This window comes from Eretmochelys imbricata, chromosome 4, assembly GCF_965152235.1.
Source record: "Eretmochelys imbricata isolate rEreImb1 chromosome 4, rEreImb1.hap1, whole genome shotgun sequence".
Lineage (NCBI taxonomy): Eukaryota > Metazoa > Chordata > Testudines > Cheloniidae > Eretmochelys > Eretmochelys imbricata.
In genome coordinates, this window is record NC_135575.1 from 83,901,309 (window position 1) to 83,926,086 (window position 24,778).

Consider the following 24,778-nt stretch of genomic DNA (forward strand, 5'->3'; position numbering starts at 1 on the left):
AAAAACCCTAAAAATGGTCATTTCATCTAATTTTTAATTGTTGTTGACAAATGAAGACATGTGACATCATAATAGCATCTTCACAATGTTACAATGGTCAAAAGTATATTTGCATTGTTGCAATTAGTTAGACTTAAATTCCCTTTTCTAGGAAAATCATAATGTGCACAAAATGTCAACGACAAAACATACAGGAGTCAAAACAGTCCAGCTCTTGTGTTTATTATACTTAAAACTAGGAAAGTTGTTCCTTTACACCAGAAATTTAGTAAGATCCAAGAGCATTCAAAGTCAAAACAGGAATAAGAAGGAATTACAATATTTAATTATGTTGTTATAGCTAACAGATGACCTTCTAATCAGTACAGGGCTAAGTCATTTTCATGACTATGTTCATGTCAGAAACAGAGGAAAGGTGGCTCAAGCAGTTTACATGTATCAACAGTGTACATGGAATGAGTTCAGGACTGGGGCCACATATTAATTAATAATGATATATTATTATTCATGTTGTATACTTTAATAAAAAGTACATTATTGTTTATGTTTTGGAGGTGTCCTCACACTGAAAGACCTTTAGTTTAACTCATAGCACAATGTTGGGAGATATAAATTGGTGTTAAATGAAGGTGTGTGAAGGGCAGGGACTCATATTTTGGCATAATTATCATGCTTTAAAACTTGATTGCAATTACTAATACATTCTGATCATCTATATTATAGTGATTATTGGATTCTTTTTCTGGTTTTGTTTAGATTTCTACCCTTAGCTATATAATAATAAAATTAACCCTGTAGGGAAAGTATAACATCTTTGCTATTCAAAAATCAGATCACACTGAGCACCATATTTAAAATGACAGGAAATCCATAAGGTAAGGCAGAAGTAAAATATAATTAAAAAAAAACTACTATAAGAAAAATGGTCACTTTAGCTGAGGTTAAAAAAGGCAAAAGGAGAAAGAAAAATATATGATCTACAGCACTGTTTCACACTGCTAATAGAACATAAAAGAACAAACCAAAAGAGGTGTTTATTATTAAAGCAACATGCATTAGCCGTTTTAGGCAGACTTATTTTCTTTGACTGTTTAAACTAGTTGAAATCCTTATGTTATAAATTGCTTTCTTACATAACCCCATGTTCGGCTATGTTACTAATACTAATAAAATGGTCTATTATTTCACAATATTTATCCATCATATTATATCATATTTCAATAGAAATGAAAAAGCTGGCTATTTGCTATCAGAATCAACCAAGCTGGCCATCAGGAATGGCTCTCAAGCAGCATTTCCTATTGTTAAGTAGTATTTCTGCCATAGGCTTCACTGCTAGCCCTTGCCCACAGTTTTTCCTGGGGTAGGAGGAGGAAGAACTGTGGGCAGTAAGTCCTTGTCCAGCTGGCTAAAAGAAACGAGGTAGTTCCCCTTTAAGGGCTCCCTTTGCAACTAGTAGCAGAGGTGGAAGAAGGGGGAATGTCTACCTGCACAGAGTGGGATGAAGCAGGAAACAGCTGAATGAGGTTGGGGGGAGGCATTGGCCTTCCAGCTGATCAAAATGGGGGGTTGGTGTTTATACCTTGTGCAGTCTCAATAAAGCCCTCTTTCACCTTGATTGGACTGGCAACACCAACCCTCCCACCCATAGAATCTGAAAAAGGACTGGGTTCCTTCATGATCCACTATGGGCATCACACTAGCCCTTTTTCCTTGGGGGCTTTTCCCTCGCCACCAGATTGGCTGATGTGGGGAATGTTTTTTTCACCTTTTCCACAGCAAGTTTGGGATTGGGCAGGGTGAGGCAGTGGGGTTAGGTTATAAAGTCATAACTCAGTAAGTAGAACTCGTGGCAGATGTCCAGTGCAGTTACTCATTATGGAAGGGATATGGTTATAAGATAAAATTGATTGTAATAGGATGTAAAAGAAAGCATTCTTTAGGAAGCTGAGGAAGGGTGGGGGTGTGTGTTCAGGACTCCTATGTCTCGTATAGCAGGGAGCCAAACTCACCTCTGGGTGGTGCGGTCCGGTGAGTGACTATGTGAAAATGATTAAGGGAAGGCGGATGACTTGCACTGTAAAATATATGGCCGGGTATTCCCAGATATTTTAGGTGAATAAAGTTGTGGCCTAATTACACCACATCCATTGCCTCCTGTGTTTCTTTCTGTTGTGGCTGAACTGTGTGGGTGCGTGTGTGTGTGATGGGGCAGTATTCAGTGCTTATGAATCTTCTAAACTCCGTGAGACTGCTTAGCCTATTTCTTTCTTATGCTAAAGGTTCTTAGTTGAAGTTCCATAATTGGAACTAGGTGAATTATTTTAAATTTTTATATGGCCTCCTGTGAGCTTCTGGAGAATGGCTGTGCACCTGCTGCAATTTAAATTAAACTTAACTCTCTGCTAGCATGCTGGAGCAGGGAATCACTTATAATGTGTTATTGTAATTTTATAACTCTCAAACAGAAGTAATACATTTCTCAGAGTCATTGATTGTCATGTAGATTTTTCGGGGGCATGCATGAATCTTTATTATATTATTGTTTAATGTTCAGTTTTTAAAAACACTAATATTCTTGATTTTTTTAATGTTTATGATACTTTACTTACTGTAGTAAACATTAGCTTTATATTAACAGAGGTTTCTGTCTGGCAGAGAGTCAAAAACTGTGGCTGGATTTTGAAAAAGGTCCTGTGTTTACCACAACTATGACCTTTGGAATAAGTTCAAGAGAGACTTAACAGGAAATGCTTTTTATAGAACGTGACGGTTTCCCGCTTTTGCAGACCAACTCATGGATGGACAAGCTTTTTAATGTAGTGGCGTTTGAGTTTAAAGGAAAATACAGTGCTTTGGGATTTTTTCACTAATCTTGGCCTTTATTTAATTCAGGCATTGTATCCATCTTTCTCTCAGTTTTCAACAACCTTTAACCTATGTGACTTAAACCAACATTTATTATAGATGCACTATAATTCACCAGCTCAGGCTAAGGAACATTAAGAAATTTTGCCACTGTATTGCTTTTAGTAGCAGAATATATATGGCAGGCTTCAGGTGTTGTGTCTAAATATGCAGTAAAATAAATCTCCTTTAATTTAAAGTTTCACCTATTTCAGAAATAGAATTAATAATGTCATTTTTGTGTAGAGTAGATCAGTATGATGGATGCTCTAGAACAGTGGTGGGCAACCTGCCGGCCACAAGTTGCGTACCGCTGCTCTAGAATGATTGTACTTGATTTAAAATATAAATACTCCCTTAAATGGTTCATCATATTTGCTTACAAGCTCAACTACTACTCTGAGGACCTATCTGTTGCTGACTATATATAAACTTTTATTATTTCACTTTTAAGGGAAGAAGTAGACATGCAAATGAATGTTGACTATTTAGTATAGCACTGTGGTTTTCAAACTTTTTTCATTTTTGGACCCCTTAATAATTTTGAATGGAGGTGCAGACCCCTTTGGAAATAGTAGATATAGTCTGAGGACCCCTAGGGGTACACGGACCACAGGTTGAAAACCACTGTTCTATGGTAATGACAACATTTCGTGGACCCCTTAGACATAGTCCGCGCAGCCATAGTGATCCATCGGACCACAGGTTGAAAACCACTGCTATAGCAGAAGCAGTTTTTCTGATGACAGTAATGGAGATAGCTTTTCAATAATTTGTTGCCAAATAGTACTTAACGGTTCAACTACATTATATGTTTTTAAAAAATTGTCTCCTTTAGGCATAGAATTATAATGGTATAGGCTTATTGTCACTCAGATTTTTTTTTCTACAGCTTTTTTCCATTTGGAGGAACCCTAACATTAGAAAAGCCTTTTCTTCTGTGTATGTCCTAGATATCCCACAAAACTATGCATTTGAAATAGTTGTATCGTTTCTTGATGTCCTGTATCATACTGCTAAAATTACAACACTATTTTTGCTAAAATACATTGTACTAGTTAATACAAAGGTTTATAGAATATTTAGGAAAAATTTGTAGAATTGGAACATTGAGATTATATTCACGTTTAAAAGCCTGTCAGAGCAGGATTGAATCACTTATTTCATGGAATTCACTGGGATGGAGTCTGTTCCTAAATGTATTGTAGAACAGAGAGTCATGGTAATCCATCATGGAATAATATATTTAAATATTTGTTTTGATGCTGTCCTGCCAGCACAATAATAATCTTTTTCCAGCTAAGATTGAAATTATAATATGTATGTATTAAGGTTAGAGAATATATGGCAAATGGAACAAAGCACTAAGAACCAAATGCTGAAATCTATCCCCTACAGCAGCGGCGGACAAACTTTTTGGCCTGAGGGCCACATGGGATTTCCAAAATTGTATGGATGGCCGGTTGGGGGAGGCTGTGCCTCCCCAAACAGCCAGGCGTGGCCTGACCCCCATCCAACCCCCCTGTTCCCTGTCCCCTGATGGCCCCCCTGGGTCTCCTGCCCCATACACCACTCCCTGTCCCCTGACCGACCCCGGACCCCCCGCCCCTGACTGCCCCCTGCCATCCCATGCAACCCTTCCTCTCATTCCTGACTGCCCCCATTCAACCCCCCTGTTCCCCGCCCCGCCGCCTATCCACACCCCTGCCCCCTGACCACCCTCTCAAACTTCCCCGCCCTCTATCCAATCCACCCTGCTCCCTGCCCCCTTACCACTCTTCCTGGAGCACTGATGGCTGGCAGCACTACAGCCGAGCCACCTGGCTGGAGCCAGCCACGCACTGCGCAGCTCAGAGCACCAGGTCAGGCCGGGCTCTGCAGCTGCGCTGCCCCAGGAGCTCACAGCCCCCCCACCCAGAGCATTGCGCCGGCAGCGCAGTGAGCTGAGGCTGCGGGGGAGGGGGAACAGCAGGGGAGGGGCTGGAGGCTAGTCTCCTGGGCCAGGAGCTCAGGGGCCGGGCAGGAGGGTCCCAAGGGCCGTAGTTTGCCCACCTCTGCCCTACAACCTCTAGAGCTGCAGTTAAAGTGGCTAGTTGTAGACTGATCAGTGTGGAGCTGGCCATCCCTCCCACATGCAGATCTGTACAAGGACGTCTATGTAAGTTCTAGGCAGGTGAGAATTCAAACAGATTTCATTTGCCTTGTTCAAGTGCAGGAACAAGGATTTTACCTTTCTTAGCTATAGATAGAATGCTCCATTTTATGACTAATCCATCTGAATAGTTTAGTCTTCCACAAATTCAGAATTTGCAATTTTCTGAGGCTCTGTGGCTTTGCGTGGTGCCACAATTGTTAATTGAAATAAAGAGACTCAAACTTACCGGACCACTCTGTTCAACTAACTGTCACATCACAAAGACTACTATGGTATTATAACTGAATAATTTTGATATTTTACCTTTAGTCCCATTTGAAGAAATTAAAAATATGATGGATAAAATATCAAAAAGAGATACAGCAATTTAAACAACATTAATATCAAAGGAGATATTTTCTTTCCATAATAAAACTATAGTGAAGTGTAAAGTTTTCAGAGAATGTTTGAGGCACTCTGCAATTTTTCCACAAGAGAATTTTAGGTTTTATTTAAATGTAAATGTGAAATTTAAAATGTCAATCATTTAAAATTATGTCCATGTATTTAATACATTTTATGATTTATATCAAGTTAAGTAGACAGTGTAGGAAATGTGCTATAAAGAATTATAATGACAATGAATGAGACAATTTAGAATGTGAAAAGCTATATTGAAGTGTGTTGGTGACTTATAAAACTTCATACCTGTGGATCAGCTTCCAAATTTATTTTAAAGGGATGTGCTTTGCCATCTTCTGAAACTTGTGGAGACCATAATCTACTTTCTGCCCTGTTAATAAGAGAAAAAATCCCTCCCATAAACATGGCATATATACATGAGATATATACACTGAAAACTTAAAATCTGAAGTTTGTTCAAAAATCCTTTTGAATGTTTTAACATATAAAATTCTTATAATGACATGGACAGAATCTTATGTGATGTTTTTGTGTATTTGCTAGTCAGAAAACATACATAGTAAGTTATACATGAAGATACACTGTACTAAAGATTATGTATGGCTCTATAATAGTCTCTTCTTGAGTTCAGGTTTCAGAGGGGTAGCCGTGTTAGTCTGTATCAGCAAAAACAACAAGGAGTCTTTGTGGCACCGTAGAGACTAACATATTTATTTGGGCACAAGCTTTCGTGGGCTAAAACCCACTTCATCGGATGCATGGAGTGGAAAATACAGTAAGCAGGTATAAATATATAGCACATGAAAAGATGGGAGTTGCCTTACCAAGTGAGTAAGGCAACTCTCATCTTAGCAGTGACCCCCCACTTGGTAAGGCAACTCCCATCTTTTCATGTGCTGTATATTTATACCTGCTTACTGTATTTTCCATTCCATGAATCCGATGAAGTGGGTTATAGCCCACGAAAGCTCATGCCCAATTACATTTGTTAGTCTCTAAGGTGCCACAAGGACTCCTCGTTGTTTTTGCTGAGTTCAGTGATATCAGGAGCAGGCCCTCTGTACCTTTCACCTGAGATTCTCAAAGCATTTCATAAACATGAATTAAGCAAGCCTGAAAGACAACCATGTGAAGTTATTACTATTTGAGTCTTTTCAATTGGGAAAATGCAGAGACTTATGGCCTTTTCAAAATTAGGTTAAGTGCTGTTGACATATGTAAAAAGCATAATTTAAGAATGATTTGTTACAGTTGTGTATGCAGACTGGGTAACTGCAAATGATCCTTTGCGTCCCATTTGGCATGCATAATAGTAGTAATTATGTGTGTAAATTTAGAATTTTTACATGCTGAATTACACATACCTTAGTCTGAAAATCAGGCCCTAACACTGACGTACATCAAGTCAGTGAGAGAGCCTTAAATAAAATGTAGATTCTCTGACTCCCAAACCTGTGCTGTAAGCCACTAGACAGTGCTCTCTCCAGTAAACATGTTCCTTGACGTGAAAAGGAGAACTGCAGTAATATGGTCAGCATATTTTAAAAGTTATCTCTGTGGCAATTTAATGACTGAGTTAACTTTTCATCTGTGGCACATATATTTAAAACACTGGTAAATTAGGGACTGAGTTGACAGCTGCCCCATGCACAGAATTTTAGTAGAAATTTTTTGAGAACTACAGCTGCAGATTCAGGCCCAGAAAGCATAATTTTATGAAGCACCTTGCACTCTTGTGATCCCAAAGCATTGCGTAAAGCAATGAGTCATTTGTTGTTATGCTATCTGCTTAATTTAGACCTTGATTCAGGAAAACACTTACGCATTCACTTAACTTATAAATATGTACTTAAGTTCATGTTGACTTCAAACTTTAAAGGTAAACACATGCTTAAATGCCACCCTCAGTAGAGATGCTTTCCTGAATTGAGGCTTTAAGCCATGATCCTGCAACTGGTTTTGCATGTGTTTAACTTTACTACCAACTGTAGTCCCATTGATGTGAATGGTACTACTCATGTTAGTAACGTTAAATATGTGCATAGGTGTTTGCAGAATTGGGGCCCTAAATTGTAATGGCCTGATCCTGTGAGATGCTGTTCCCATTGACAAAGAGATGGTCAGCACTGTGCAAATTGGATCTCTGGTCTCCCATATGTCTATAAAGTTCCATACACGTTAGTGGTGCTACAAAAATAATACTGACAGTGCAGGATTTATAGACATGATCCAAAACCCATTTAAGTCAATGGACAGCAAGGGTAAAAACCCTTATGAATTCAGAAATATCATACACAGAACCTTAGATGCTGGAATCTGTTTAATTAAGAAATGGAATACTATCAATGTGATCATTCCTTATTCTTTTTGAAAGGATCCATGGAATATGTAATGTCTACTTAGACAGTCATCAGATCAGAGGAAAAAAGACCTCAGTTTCTTAATGTCTCCTCCGAAAGTAAATATGATGTTGTGATCCATACATATAATGAAATACCTCTCAATTTTGAGACAAAGTTGATGTGATGCTGCTTTAATTCTCTCCTGTGCATCGTCATGAGTCATGTTCTCTGTACCATAGCCATCAATAGCTAGAATGACATCACCAGGACTTAAATTGGCTGCTGAAGCCTTGCTTCCTGGCGTAATCTAAAAGATATAAGAAAAAAACTATTATTTTTTACTATTTTTTTTAAATTAAAGCACATCTGTGAATCTCTCTAAATAACAGTAATCGTAATTTTCACTTTTTGAATACTGTGTATTTTCCAATATTTTACTAGGTTTGAGACTAAAATATAATGTAATCCAATCTTAAAAACAAAAATTACATCAGGAATATCTATGCTTTCTTGAAAACAAGCAAAAAAATTGAGAGTGCACACTTTGTCTCTAATTTTTCACTTCTCCTAATTAATTCTACCTGTTGTCTTTACAGCTAAGCTGTCACCTCTTAGTTTTGAAAAGAAAATAAGAAAATGTGGGGTTTTTTATACACATTTCCTAAAAAATCCAGCTCCATGAAGAAACTCTTTCAGGTTTTATCTATTTTTCTCTGCATCCCCTTTGTTTTTCCTTTATTTTTTGTATGTAGCTGTTCAATTTTTCTTTGCTTTTTACAATACTTTTTCTGTGTAAAATGGTTTAAATATTTCTTAAACTAATAAAATATAAATCCAGACAGAATATTTGCATATTTTCAAACAGGAAAGGCTGGCAACTATAATTATGACCTAAAAAGGACCTCCCTCACTAATTCTGGATGTCATCCTTGCTTGTGAACATGAGATTTTACACACTTCTAAATTGACGATACATTTCTATACAGGCCCTCTAATTTACAAGAAAAATATTATGGTGACATTTAAAATCCAACCAGATAAGCCATTTTACACCACACCAGCATTTAATCTCAACAGATTTGTTAATTCACAGTCTTTAAGGACTAGATTGTACCTTTTAGACATTGACCGTCATTGAGGTTGAAGCAGAGCTACCCTTCTATCCTTACCAAAAGATCATTCTCAACTGCTGGGTAAGAGAAAAAACAGCTTTTAATGGGAGAAGAGACTTAGGAGTTTGTTCCTCCTGTTGGCCCTAATCAGCCCGAGCGGCTAGTCAAAGTTTGGGTCCCTTGGGATGTTCCAGTTGGAAGTAGAAATTGATGGAGTCTGGTATTTTCTTTCATGCAATCTTTTTAATTTACAAGGAATGTATAAAATCCTGTCTCTCTCAATGCAGAAGGAACCAAGAACAAACGGAGCATTTCTCAGGTTACAGCCCCCAAGCCTCGTTAGCCAAAAATAGACCCAAAAGCGCTCTCTCTAGTTTTTTTCCAGGATCACATTGGGTACATCTACCCTGAAAACAGACACACAAACAACAATGGCAGCGAGTCTCAGAGCCTGGATCAACTAACTCAGGCTCATGCTGCAAGGCTAAAAATAGCTCCGAAGATGTTCCTGCTCAGACTGGAGCCTGGGCTCTGATACCCTCCACCCTCACTGGGTTTCAGAGCCCAGGCTCTAGCCTGAGCAAGAATGTCGCACTCCTATTTTTAGCCCGGTAGTGCAAGCCCAAGTCAGTTGCCCCGGGTTCTGAGACTTGCTGCTGCAGTCTAGACATGCCTATTGTGTTTACAGATTCCTGATCAGTTTTCTTGCCCCTCCTCCTCTCTCCCTTGTTGTCTGGTTTCAGTTTCTGTGTATTTTCACATCCTTACACACACCTGGTCACAATACCCAGTTGAACCCTTCACCCACATAGTGATAGTTTCTGGGCAGACTCTCTTAGGCTTTATTTTAGTTGTGGCCCCTTAATTGTCTTTTACACTATCTTAATGGAGGACTTATTCATACATCAGTTTGAATGAAATTTTAATTCAGCCCATAATAAGGTTTCACCTACAATAATACCTCCCACTCACCTCAGCTTTGCCTGTCACCCCAATGAGGCCTAAAATAATGACACCCAATAACCTAAACAGAAAGAAATAATTTAGTATATTACTACTGATACAAGCTTAACTATTTACATTTCTACAGTGTCTTTCTGTCAGGATAGTTTCACATCACCTTTCAGTCAGCCCCTGAGGAATGCCTATCATTTCTGCTGAACTTGTTGGCTGAAGCAGACCCTTTTATCTGAATGAGGAATCCATCTCTGTAACAACTTTTCTAGCCTCAACTTCCACAGCTACATTCTCAGATGGGGCGGGGGGGTGGGGGGGGGGGAGAAGGAGGGAAGTGGTCAGGCAGGCAAGCTGAAATTCTGTCCGTCAAACTGTAAGAACTAGCCTCTGTGTCCAATATGAAAGGGGATCTGAAACATGGATAGGCCAAGAGCTGGAACAGTCACAAAAGCCTTTTTCAGCATGCTGATCACTTTCCCTTTTTTGCTATTTGCTGCTTGTCAGAAATGTTCAGCAAACGAGCTGGGATCAGGTTTTATTTCAGGTCCACAAGAGTTTTAGCAGCTAAGATTATCCTGAGACCCTGGGTCTCAAAACAGATTTCAGCCACTCTCCATCTTTCCTTTGTTGGAAAGCTACCAAAGCATGTAGCTGTTATAATGCCCCCAGGGGCAGGACAATTTTTCCACTGCAAACCAATTACCTACAAATTATTTATCCCACCTGGGCCATATCTTTACAGAGAATTTCACAGACTGAATTTGTAAGACACCTTTCCTGACATAGATTACACAGTTATTAGCCAAGTACCAGAGGGGTAGCTGTGTTAATCTGTATCCACAGAAACAATGAGGAGTCCGGTGGCACCTTAAAGATTAACAGATTTATTTGGGCATAAACTTTTGTGGGCAAAAAACCCCACTTCTTCAGATGCATTGAGTGAAAATTACAGATATAGGCATGCATATATTGGCACATGAAGAGAGGGGAGTTACCTTACAAGTGGAGAACCAGTGTTGACAAGGCCAATTCAGTCAGGGTGGATGTGGTCCACTCCCAATAATTGATGAGGAGGTGTCAATACCAAGAGAGGGAATATTGCTTTTGTAGTGAGCCAGCCACTCCCAGCCCCTATTCAAGCCTGAATTAATGGTGTCAAGTTTGCAAACGAATTGTAGCTCTGCAGTTTCTCTTTGAAATCTATTTTTGAAGTTTTTTTTGTTGAAGAATGGCTACTTTTAAATCTGTTATTGACTGTCCAGGGAGATTGAAGTGTTCTTCTAGTGGCTTTTGTATGTTACCATTCCTGATGTCTGATTTGTGTCCATTTATCCTTTTACGAGAGACTGTCCAGTTTGGCCAATGTACAGGGCAGAGGGGCATTGTTGGCACATGATGGCATATATCACATTAGTAGATGTGCAGGTGAATGAGCCCCTGATGGTGTGGCTGATGTTGTTGGGTCCTCTGATGGTGTTGCTAGAGTAGATATGGGGACAGAGTAGGCAATGGGATTTGTTACAGGGATTGGTTCCTGGGTTAATGTTTCTGTGGTGTTAGTAGCCATACGCCCATTACTGTTGTTTAACTGCCAAGATCTAAACAAAATCTGTGGGGTTGATCCTTGTATCTCCCCTAACCTTTGCTCCTTCAGGTTGGTGTTCCTTCATTTCCTGAACTGGGAAAGAGGCTTTCACTAGACACTTACAAGAGTCTCTCTTGGCTGTCTTACATTGATAACAATCCTTTCTGTGGCCAATTTTGTCACAGTACCAACATTTAACTGAACTGTTTCCTTTAATTTTTGCATTATTGACATTTTCCCTTATTTTACACACCAAATTTATCAGTTTATCTTCTTATTCAATAAGGTCCTGAACCAGATTAGAATCTCTTCTTTCATCATACATATGGAACCACAGAGGTGTATTTACAGGGCTCATGGTGATCAGGTTCCATCTTCTACACTAGCAGCTACATTCTCTTCTGGACATTGTTACAAGAAAAGATTCAAGCTCTGTGGAAAATTGGATTCCTTTTGCTGATTTTGATTGGCAAATCCAAGTCCAACTGAGTATTTATAAATTGGTCCATTGCTAGTTTAGCGTTGAGAGCCTTCATGGTATCTGGCAATGCTAGGAACATAAGTCTTTGCAGGTTCTCTGCCAGCTGAGGTGGGATTTCTTCTTTCCTTCTACTTCTAGCTCTAGCCTCTTAGCTTTACCTTGGCCAGATCAGATTGATGGCTAGCTCCAAACTGCGTGTCAAGGGCTTGTACCAGGTCTGGCTAACTCAGTCTCTTTTCCTGTGGGTAAATTCTGTAGCACAATCAGAGCTGGGCCACCCAAGTTGGCTGATAGTAACCCCCATTTCTGTCCCTCCTCCCAGCCATTCATTTGAGCTGTAATGTTGAACTGAGCCAAATGAGCGTCCCAGCAGAGATGATCCATGCTTGCTGCTGGGGGGGGGTGGGGCAGCCAGCTTCAGCAGTGTTACTGAGCATGCTCAGTCCAAGTGAGCATGTTCTGTATAAGCCAACCAGCCAATCTGGGGGGTCACGTGACCCCGCATGTCCTTCCATGCATCACCTCTGCCAGGAAGTTTTTTCATTATTTGAGCTGGGACAAACTGACTTGTCCCCTCTGAGTCTCTGTGGGTTACAAATGGGGCAGAAAATTGTTGTAAATATCTGGTATTACCCTAGTCCTCTGGCTGGCTCAGTTCCTCATCCAGACAGCTACCTTCCACTATGATCTGTGACCCTTTGATTTCCTTCTGGACCTGAATTTTCAACTCAAGTCCACGCTGCAACTCATCTCAGTAAGTTCCAAATTGGCCAAAGCCTGTTTGGTTTCCACTGCTTCATGGAAAAACTTTAGTCAGATTGTTGTTCACTTCATCAGTCTGCTTTACCATTCTAGCCCGGGTGTGTTGCCACTGGGTTTCCCAGTCTGTCCAAGTGTTTTTTAGTTGCAGCTCCATACAACAAACTCGTCTCAACCTGCAAGTTCTCTCTGAGCCCTTTCTGGGAAACCTCCTGCTCTTGTTTTAGATCTTGTTTTAGGTCTTGTCTTTAATTCCTTTTGCGAAGTCTCCAGCTCCTATTTGAGATCTTGTTTTAAATCCTGCTGGCCATTTTTTATTTCTGCAAGAACCTGCATTATTTGTTGCATTTTGGTTCAACAGGAATACCTCTAGCTCACAGTCTCTCTACTTGGAAACTGGATCCCACTGCTGACTCCAGTGTTACCCCTTTTTGGCCTGAGCTGCTTGCTAAAAATACAGTGTCTAGTAGGTTGCTCCAGATGGGAGTAGAAATTGGTAAAGTTGGGTATTTTTTCATGCAATTTTGTTTATTTACAAATAATGTAAAAAGTCTTGTGACTGTGAATGCAGAAGGAATCAAGAACAAAAAGAGCAGTTTCTTACCTTACTGCCTCTTCAGTCAACACAAGATCCAAAAGATCTCTTTAGTTTTTTCCATGATCACATGTGCTTACAGGCTCCTACTTGGGTTTCTCCCTCTTCTCCCCCCATTCCCAGTTCATGTTTGTTCTCAGTTTCTGTGTGTTTTTACACTGCCATGCACATGTTTGAATGTGACCCCTCTGCCCACATGATGCTAGTTTCTGGGCAGACTGTATTAGGCTTTGTTTTCAGTGTGGTCCCTTGGCTGTCTCTTACAACTACCTTAAATGGAGGACTTGTTCATACATCAGTTTGAACTAGATTTCACCCAGCTCATAACATTCCCAATAGTATTTTGGCATGGTTTCTTTCATGGCAAAGGAAACATGCTTTAAAACCTGCGGTAGCCAATCAAGTATTCCTCTAGTGACTAAAAGCAACTGTTCTCTGCAAAGATACAGAGACATTGTTCCAACCTGAGACACAGTGTTTTCTAGAAATTCTGTTAGGGTGACACAGGTTCATGCTTAACTACCATAATTTAGCCCTGTGTTAGAAAACAGGACTCTCCAATCTGTTAAATATACCAGATGCACACAACTACATCTGTACTACAATCTGGTAGATAGTACTACCTGTGTAGCAAACAATGCTGATTTTCATTGTATGTAAACACACAAATATTGACTGAAAGCCATCGTTGTAAGCTGTCTACTGTACCGCATTTCTACGAGAACCAATAGTTCCAAGTATCAGAGATAACAGGTGCAAAAGTAAGGGAAAGTTGTGCAATATTTGTGCCATAAATCTCCTGACCACCAAAAGGGAGTTAGTCAGTCTTCATCCTCCCATGTCCAAGAAATGGGGTAAGAAATACTTCAAGAACACTTGCATAATGACAGGTTTCAGAGTAACAGCCGTGTTAGTCTGTATTTGCAAAAAGAAAAGGAGTACTTGTGGCACCTTAGAGACTAATGCTCAAATAAATTGGTTAGTCTCTAACGTGCCACAAGTACTCCTTTTCTTTTTTCAAGAACACTGTTTTCTCCAGCTTTAAGTTTACACAGGGTTTTCTATGGAATATCTCTGTCAAATTTTCCTACCATGCAGTTGAAAACCACCTTTCTATCAGGTAACACTTCATTCTACCTAATATCTGTTAGGTAATTTCTCAGGGGCATATTTAAATTTGAGACAGCATTTAAACTTGCCCACATTAAAAGCATCCATTTATTATATATTTGTACAGCACCTAATACAAAGGGGTCTAACTTGGTTGTGGCCTATGGGCACTCCACAGTATGAATAATAATAATAAAATAAATGAATAAGTACCAAAGTGGTTCTAGTTTCTCACTCTAATAAGAGCTTTAAATTTAAGCTTTAAATAAATAAATGAAAGAAAGTGCTCCTAATTCAGTACATTTGAAAATGTCTCCTTACAAAATGCACCATCAGCTGTTTTCAGGTTTAACACTATTTACAGCCAGCCCTGTAAATGAGTTAAACTGATAGGTCTATAAAGGTTGTTAATACATTTGTCTTGGGGTGAGGCATGATTGTGATAGAGTGATCACAGATTCTTAAATCTGTGGAAAGGACAAGAGCAAAGGCCTAGATTCTGAAAGGTTTTCAAATCAGTAGGAGTTAGGCACCTTATACCTTTGAGAATCTGGGCCAAAGTTCTTGCAAATATGAGGGGAGCAAAATATCTGACAAAACTGTCATAACAAAACTTTGTACTCTTTTACTAGCCGAAAGTTTTAAATTTCGTGCACAATAGCACACTTTTAAGCAGATTCCAGTGTTTCCTTTCCCCTTGATATGGTAGAATCCTACCTGGCTGAACAGCCAGTGCTCTACAGGGATTCTTGCTCTCTGCAGATCAGATCATTAGTTCTCGGGAGGTCTTGTGGAAAGGAGAAGCTTCAGATTAATCTCCTCCCCTTGAGGCTCAGAAGTACCTGCTGATGCAGCTCCATGTGTGTGCTGATGGGGCAAGTGTCATCTGGGTTGTTGACTGGGAGTCTTTAGCCCTGCCCCTTCAGCTCTTCAGAAGTGGCCTGGCCATGTCTCTCAACTTCACACTGTCCGAGCTGTTGGATATTACTAGTGTAGCACTAAATTGATGGAATAGTGTCATGTAAAGGCCAAGGGACAGGGGAGATCCTGGGGTGAAGGATAAACTGTATTGGGGTTGCCATTGGGGCAGTGTAAGTGGAAAGTAAATACATAACTTTTAAAAAATTAAATTCTCTTGCTACAGTTTTTGAATCCCCTAGTCCAGTGGTTCTCAACCTTTCCAGACTACTGTACCCCTTTCAGAAGTCTGATTTGTCTTGTGTACCCCCAAGTTTTACCTCACTTAAAAACTACTTGCTTACAAAATCAGACATAAAAATACAAAAGTGTCACGGGTCACTATTACTGAACAATTGCTCACTTTCTCATTTTTACCATATAATTATAAAATAAATCAATTGAAATATAAATATTGTACTTAACTAACAGTGTATTGTATATAGAGCAGTATAAACAAGTTATTGTCTGTATGAAATTTTAGTTTATATTGACTTTTTATGTAGCCTGTTATAAAACTAGGCAAGTATCTAGATGAGTTGATGTACCCCCGGAAGACCTCTGCATACCCCTGCTTGAGAACCACTGCCCTAGTCTGTAAGAGTATTGGGGAAGGAAGATCCTTCCTCTCAACAACAGTGAATATAAAGCCCTTCAGCCTTGTTTTCTCTGACAGTATATCTCTTTTGTACATGGCTTTGGGCTTCCGATGATCTGCAATTTTTTTCAAAGATATTCCCAGGCTTCTTTAGGGGTCTTCCCTCTGCCTCTTTAGGACACTTGTTTTTACATTCCGTTACATCCTTCCCATGCCAATGTCGGCGCACAGGGCAGACACTAGTCTACTCCATACCTCCCGGTCATTTGCTACCGCTTTCATATGGTATGGAGAACAGCTGTTCTGCCCTCTCTACAAAGGGTTCTCCTTAAAAATTCTCTTAGGTGCCATTGTTTTCTCACACCAATTGGTTTCCACTTGGCAACTTCGTGTAGGAGTCTGCATGTTGGCATGTGATGTACATGCCCCAGATATGTTTAGAGATTTCTTCTGATTCTGGTGGAGATGAGCTGCTGGTTGGTGATTTTTCAGATCTCTTTGTTGGTGTTGAAGTCTTTCCATTCAGTGTCTGGAATTTTTCATAGACACTGATTTTTGAAGTTGTCTTGTTTTCTGTCTCACTTTTTGGTAGATCTCCAGCTTTTGCAGCTATATGTTAATACTAAGATTATTTTAGTTGAAAATTCTCAGTTTTGTTCTGGTGCTGTATATCTTTGATTTTGATACCTTGTTGAGTTTGGTGAATGCTGTGGATGTCTTTCCTATTATTGATGTCACTTCCTTCTTGAGGTCTCCATTGACTAGTATGGTGGTGCCCTGGTAGATGAACTGTTCTGCTTTCTTGATGTTTTTGCTTTCTAACGTGATGTTATTGCTTGATATCTAGATTTTGAGGCTTTTGTTTAGATTAAGGAGAGAGACTTAACATTAAAGCAAGAGGATGAGTTGGAGAACTGCTACTCTAAACAAGTCTAAAAATTCGTATTTTGGAAGTTTGTCCTAAAGAGAATCTCATACCACTGATTGGAAAATATGGAATTAAAAACCCTGCAAGAGAGAGGTTACAAAGATGCATAATTTTTCTGTCCACCTATAGTATTTCCCAGGGCAATGTGCATATTACTCACACCTTCATCAAAAGGAATATCTTTTGCCTTTCCCAGTACAATTTCAGTCTATAAAACTACTGACTTCTAGAAATCCATTTAATTTCAATTAAGCCTTCAATTCAGGAATACTTTTTTACTTGCACGATAAAACAATATTACACACTACCAAATAGCAAAGTGAATACATTACTGGAACAATTCATCCTCATGGAATTAAGTTCTTTTGAAGTTGCCGGTAGAACGTGATAGGCGGCAGAACCATTTCATCTCTCAAATTTGGAATTCCACTTTTTCTCTCACAAGTGTGTATGCACATGCACACCCATGATAGAGATTAAAAAAATTCAGACACAGATGTTTTATTTAGAAATTTCTTTCTTACACCATTGAATTATTTCTTTTGCTGTTTAACTCCCCTCCCTTCCCCCCAAGAACATTTTTCTGCTGCCTAAAGCTCAGGCTTCTTGTCCTCACCTTCAAGGCCCTTCAGAACTCAGCCTTTCCTGCACCTGGTTTTGTCTCTTATTATGTCACAGCCTAGGCTGCTCATTTATCTTCTTCTCTCCTAGTCCCCTTTGAAGAGTTTCCCTTATCAGCTCTTTCATGGAACGTCCTCTTGAACTGATCCTTAAGACCACTGCTTTGTCCTTTGATAAATCTCTCTTCCTTAGCATATTATGGGCACTACTGGAATAATAATAATAATTATTAATAATTAATTATGAAGTGTAGAATCGTTGGCTTCTTAATTCCATTTCCTGTCATTGCAGCCAGCACTGATGACTCATCAGGCAGGTGAAATCAGATCCAGAATTATTACTTCCTTCAGATACAGAATAGTCTCTCTAGTGTGCTCTGAACAGACCATTTATATGTAATTTTTGCCTATCCATTTCCAAATATCCCTCGCTTCCACTGCCAGGCAGTGTATTTATGGGAGATTACTGCACTTCCTAGTACTTAAGACATTTATGCCTCTATGGTGTTTGGAAGCATTCTGTAACTGGCCAGAAAAACACTGCACTCTCTCTCTTAGTTCTTAAGTATTACATCACATATAAAATTGCTCACTGAGATTGTACTTTCTTAAATACATTTTCCCAGGAAATGACAGATTAACAAAATCTTGTATTCTTGAAGAAAGAAAGATTCCATTAAAAGCATGGAATGTACCATCACCACTGTATCAATGCTAATGAAACTGTCTCTTGTATTGTCTCTATGAGTATTGCACTGCTACATTTCCATGCATTGCAAGAAATATTTTATACATACTTTATAATTAAGCTGTGGAACTCAAAACTGCAGGATATTATTGAGATCAATAGCTAAATAAGATTCAAACTGATTAGACTCATAAATAAGGATAAAATCTGCAGTTACACTAGTTAGGATTAAAAATGTAAGGGCTATTATTATGCTTCAGAATCTAAGCAAAAAAGCTGACTTCCAGTTGTGTTCAAGAAAGAATCCCCTCCCATCACATTATAGTAACGAACAACTAGTGCATTTGGGAAGATTTCATCTTCCTCTAAAGTGTCAGGTAAAGGCCGCTGCTAAAGAGAGGATATCAGATTAAATGGATTAATTTCCCCATTCTGGTATAACAAGTTCAAAGCATTAAATCTATTCTCTGTCACATAGCAGTCTCTGTCAGAGATAACTGTCAAGTACACAGCATGTGGAATTAATGTTCGTAGCAGCACAGGTTCAGTTCTTCACTGTGGTATTTTTCTGCTCAGTCATTTGAAAAATGCATCAGGATTGGGGAAGGAAAGGAGAGACAGAGCTTCTACATTTCTGAACCAACCTTAAATTCTTAAGTCAGTAAGTGTGATCCTCTGGGTTAGAAAAATGGGTTTTTAGTAGTCAAATACTCAATTGCCCCCTTCAACATAAACCTCTCTCCCACAAGAGCAGGAGCAAGAGCAGAGTGAAGCCACATAAGAATGGCCATACTGGGTCAGACCAAAGGTACATCTAGCTCAGTATCCAGTCTTCTGACAGTGGCCAATGCCAGGTGCCCCAGAGGGAATGAATAGAACAGATGATCATCAGATGATCTATCCCCTGTCATCCATTCCCAGCTTCTGGCAAACAGCGGCTACGGACACCACCCTGTCTATCCTGGCTAATAGCCATTGATGGAATTTATCTAGTTCTTTTTTGAACCCTGTTATAGTCTTGGCCTTCACAATTTCCTCTGGCAAGGAGTTCCACAGGTTGACTGTGCATTGCTTGAAAAAATACTTCCTTTTGTTTGTTTTAAACCTGCTACCTATTAATTTCATTTGGTGACCCCTAGTTCTTGTGTTATGAAAAGTAGTAAATAACACTTCCTTATTTACTTTCTCCACACTAGTCATGATTTTATAGGCCTCTATCATATCAAATGTAGTTGGTTTTTTTCCAAGGTGAAAAGTCCCAGTCTTATTAATCTCTCCTCATATGGCAGATGCTCCATACCCTTAATCATTTTTGTTGCCCTTTTCTGAACCTTTACCAATTCCAATATATCTTTTTTGAGATGGGGCGACCACATCTGCATGTAGTATCCAAGATGTGGTCACACCATGGATTTATATAGAGGCATGGATTTATATATGATATTTTATGTCTTATTATCTATCCCTTTCTTAATGATTCCCAACATTCTGTTAGCTTTTTTGACTGCCACTGCACATTGAATGGATGTTGTCAAGGTTCCTCCCCCACTCTGAACTCTAGGGTACATATGTGGGGACCTGCATGAAAAACCTCCTAAGCTTATCTTTACCAGCTTAGGTCAAAACTTCCCCAAGGTACAAAATATTCCACCCTTTGTCCTTGGATTGGCTGCTACCACCACCAAATTAATACTGGTTACTGGGGAAGAGCTGTTTGGATGCGTCTTTCCCCCCAAAATACTTCCCAAAACCTTGCACCCCACTTCCTGGACAAGGTTTGGTAAAAAGCCTCACCAATTTGCCTAGGTGACTACAGACCCAGACCCTTGGATCTTAAGAACAATGAACAATCCTCCCAACACTTGCACCCCCCCCCTTTCCTGGGAAATGTTGGATAAAAAGCCTCACCAATTTGCCTAGGTGACCACAGACCCAAACCCTTGGATCTGAGAACAATGAAAAAGCATTCAGTTTTCTTACAAGAAGACTTTTAATAAAAATAGTAGTAAATAGAAATAAAGAAATCCCCCCGTAAAATCAGGATGGTAGATACCTTACAGGGTAATTAGATTCAAAAACATAGAGAACCCCTCTAGGCAAAACCTTAAGTTACAAAAAAGATACACAGACAGAAATAGTTATTCTATTCAGCACAGTTCTTTTCTCAGCCATTTAAAGAAATCATAATCTAACACGTACCTAGCTAGATTACTTACTAAAAGTTCTAAGACTCCATTCCTGGTCTATCCCCGGCAAAGACAGACTATAGACAGATACACAGACCCTTTGTTTCTCTCCCTCCTCCCAGCTTTTGAAAGTATCTTGTCTCCTCATTGGTCATTTTGGTCAGGTGCCAGCGAGGTTACCTTTAGCTTCTTAACCCTTTACAGGTGAGAGGAGCTTTCCCCTGGCCAGGAGGGATTTCAAAGGGGTTTACCCTTCCCTTTATATTTATGACAGATGTTTTCAGAGAACTACCCACAATGACTCCGAGATCTCTTTCTTGATTGGTAATAGCTAATTTAGTCCCCAGCATTTTATATGTATAGTTGGGATTATGTTTTCCAATGTGCATTACTTTGCATTTATCAACATTGAATTTCATCTGCCATTTTGTGGCCCAGTCACCCAGTTTTGAGAGATCCTTTTGTAGCTCTTCGCAGTCAGCCTTGGACTTTACTGTCTTGAGTAGTTTTATATCATCTGCAAATTTTGCCACCTCACTGTTTACCCGTTTTTCCAGATCATTTATGAATATGTTGAATTGGACTGGACCTAGTACAGACCTCTTGGGACACCACTATTTACTTCTCTCCATTCTGAAAACTGACCATTCATTCCTACACTTTGTTTCCTATCTTTTAACCAATTACCAATCCATGAGAGGACCATCCCTCTTATCCCATGACCTCTTACTTTGCTTAATAGCTTTTGGTAAGAGACCTTGTCAAAGACTTTCTGAAAATCTAAATACACTATATCCACAGGATCCCCCTTGTCCATATGCTTTTTGCCACCCTCAAAGAATTCTAGTAGATGAGTGAGGCATGATTTCCCTTTACAAAAAACATGTTGACTATTCCCCAACAAATTACTTTCATCTATGTGTCTGACAATTTTGTTCTTTACTATAGTTTCAACCAGTTTTCCCGGTACTGAAGTCAGGCTTACCAGCCTGAAATTGCCAGGGTCACCTCTGGAGCCCTTTTTAAAAATTGGCGTCACATTAGCTATCCTCCAGTCACTTGGTACAGAACCTGATTTAAATGATAGGTTACAGACTACAGTTAGTAGTCCTGCAATTTCACATTTGAGTTCCGTCAGAACTCTTGGTTGAATACAATCTGGTCCTGGTGACTTACTACTGTTTAGTTTATCAGTTTGTTCCAAACCTCCTCTAATGACACCTCAATCTGGGACAGTTCCTCAGATTCGTCACCTAAAAAGAATGGCTCAGGTTTGGGAATCTCCCTCACATCCTCAACTGTGGAGACTGATGCAAAGAATTCATTTTGTTTCTCCACAATGGCCTTATCGTCCTTGAGTGGCCCCACTGGTTGTTTAGCAGGCTTCCTGCTTCTGATGTACATAAAACAACTTTTGCTATTACTTTTTGAGTCTTTGGCTAGCTGTTCTTCAAATTCTTTTTTGGCCTTCCTAATTATATTTTTAAACTTCATTTGCCAGAATTTATGCTCTTTTCTATTTTTCTCACTAGGATTTAACTTCCACTTTTTAAAAGATGCTTTTTTGCCTCTTACTGCTTATTTTACTTTGCTGTTTAGCCATGGTGGCTCTTTTTTGGTTCTCTTACTATGTTTTTTAATTTGGGGTATACATTTAAGTTGAGCCTCTATTATGGTGTCTTGAAAAAGTTTCCATGCAGCTAGCATAATATCAACAGTTCTTCCACTTGAAACACATGATTAATGAGCATTGACATCTTGCTACAAACCAGCAGCTTTTTGTCTGATATGATGATGAGTCAATGGCAAAATTATTTATTCCTCAGAAAGTTAGAATAAATGTAATTTATCTTTTGTTAGTATAATTTTAAACCTCATTGCACATAATCTAAACAAAGGGAAAATATAAACCAGACTCTGCTAAAATATTTTTCATTAGAGATAATGGAAACTATTTCCCCCTTGTAAGTCCATAAAAGGCAATGAAAGTCCCAATACATCTAGACATTTTTCACTCTTTTTACTCAACATGGGTTTTTTTCCCTCCAAAGTTTTCATGTCTCATACAACAAACATTTAGCATATAAGTTTATATATTAAGAGCATTACATTTTAAGGGCAAAATGGGATCACAGTTATGCTGGTATAAATGTGGAGTAACTCTATTGACTTACACAGAGTTACTTCAGATTTACACTAGGGTAATTTACTGTAGAATTTTGGTGCTTACCATTTCTATAAACTCCTGTTTGACGTACTTTTACTGCATGGCATCATCAAAGGTATTTATTTTACAAGTTCTGATACTTATGTAATACTGCACTAAGATATTGTCTAAATTCTGAGTCTCAGTGCAGTACTTCCAAAACTATGTTAATGAGGTGGAAGAGACTAATGAAACATGCTTTCAGTATGTGCAAGTACTATAAACCAGTAGAAAATAAAGAATACTGATTCTGGTATTTGATGTATGTCACATAAAGCCCTATTCAACAATATGTACTTAAACTAAGTTTACCTAATGGACAGGAAATATGTTTTGCTATTGCTTTAAGAATGGAAAATAGATTTTTGTGTGTTGCAGTCATTAAGTGACAACCTCTGAAATAAATGCCAGTTTTCAGGATACTATCTTAAAATACATAAAAAAGAGGAGGGATTGTGTTCTTAATCCTCTTTAAATGTGAAGTACTATAAGAGATTAATATTGAGTATCACTAAAAGCCACTAGTTAATGCATAGGATTTTTTTTCTTGCTTGTTCATGATAGAATAACTTTGTAATAAATCACTGATGTAAACTAAATGAAAACACAGAACTGTACATTTGTAGGAACATGGTCCCACTGCCTTTGCTCACAACACATAGATCTTGAATTGGTTAAAGATTTGTATTACAAACTCTTCTTAACTCAAGCTGATGTGAAGATTAGTATACAAATATCCAGACACAAGGAACAGCTGCCAAGTCCCCCTCTCTCCCAAAGATCACATGGGCCAGTTACTGGGGCTGGTGAGAGCTGCAGTATGGTCAGTATCTTAGGCTGGTCTCTGGCTCCCTGGGGGTCCGAAACTGGAAAGTGAAAATCTGAACGCTTTGCGAAATCACACTGTCCTCTTACCTTGCCAGTGTCCCCTTGACACTCAAATTTCAGTGGAGGAATGAGCAGGAGTCGAATGAATAAATTTTGCCTGATAAAACAGTCTCTTTAAAATTCATACACACACAAATCATTTCAAAATTGTCAACTTTCAGCAACTCTAAATTTGAACAACAGTAATAAACGCAACCTGCAGCTAGTTCACTCGTTTATTGCCTCATTCAAGAAAAGTCAAAGAGCAAAAACTAAAACAATGTTAAAAATAATAAATAAAAGGGAAATAGAAAAGAACACATACCCTGGTTATGATCAAAGGCTGGTTAAAATCTATCCCTCCTGTCAGTCTGAATCCCCAAGGAGCAGATCCTGGGAGAATGACGTTCTGTGGCATTGTACAACAATTTTCTGACCGATACTATTACTGGATTATTTTTCTTTTTTCCCTAGCTTGGTAAAGGGAGCTGAAGGCTGAGCTGTAGGAATAAAGGTCCTGTCAGCAGTGTCTTTGCTGGACAGGGCAGCAGATCCTTTATAAGCCTGAGAAGTTTTTTTTCATCCCACAGCTGCAGAAACAGCACTTTATCCCTGCTCCTGTATGATGTCACCCGTCTCTTGTCTCCTCCACCCACAGGGGGAGTACCAACTTTGGTAAAACAAAGTCTGGATGCTCTGTAAAGTTTACGGCAAATAGATTTACTTTATTTGCTGTTTCACAGTATACCGCCCAGCCCAGCATTCAGTAAGTTTCAGGTTACAACTTCCTGTTTCTCTCTTAAAGCAACGTGGTCTCACTTTTGATGTTGTGATTGTATTACTGTACTGTCTTTGCTTTAACCATACCACAGCATCATTAACATCGCACCTAACAAGAAATATTAATATTGAGCTTTGTCCCTCCTGAATGATCATTTTGCATGTCAGTCAGCTTGTGATACAGTCATTTACTTGACCACAGAGTCTTTCTAGCCCTTCATTGGAAGTTTTCGGCTATAATGTTTTGTACAATGTACACATATAAAATGTTTGTGCTGGCTTGAAAATGTTTACCAATGTCATAGATATTTCCTATACATAGACTTGGAAACAAAAATGCAACTAGTGTAATAGATAACCACTTCTCTTTCTTTTGGCATTGTCTTGGACTCTAGTTCTTATGCAGGTATGTTCAGTTTGTGCAGCTCACTCTGGCTCCCAGTTGGTTCTGTTGCATCAGCTGATGTTTTCTTTCCATCTTTCTGCTTCATCCTGACTCACATTTCTTTTGTATCTGATTGTAAAAGAGAGACAGGATTTTCC

General features: G+C 39.1%; 1 protein-coding gene across 1 annotated transcript in view; it reads right to left on the bottom strand.

The window, feature by feature from the left end:
- PDLIM3 (PDZ and LIM domain 3) overlaps positions 1–23,873 on the bottom strand; it is a 39,255-nt gene extending 15,382 nt beyond the window's left edge. Inside the window, exons 1-3 of the mRNA XM_077814541.1 lie at positions 23,781–23,873; positions 7,962–8,113; positions 5,750–5,834 (exon numbers count right to left, since the gene is read on the bottom strand). Coding sequence (XP_077670667.1) covers positions 5,750–5,834; positions 7,962–8,113; positions 23,781–23,873 — 330 coding nt within the window. The remainder of the gene's footprint in view (positions 1–5,749; positions 5,835–7,961; positions 8,114–23,780) is intronic.
- Between the last annotated feature and the right edge of the window lie 905 nt (positions 23,874–24,778).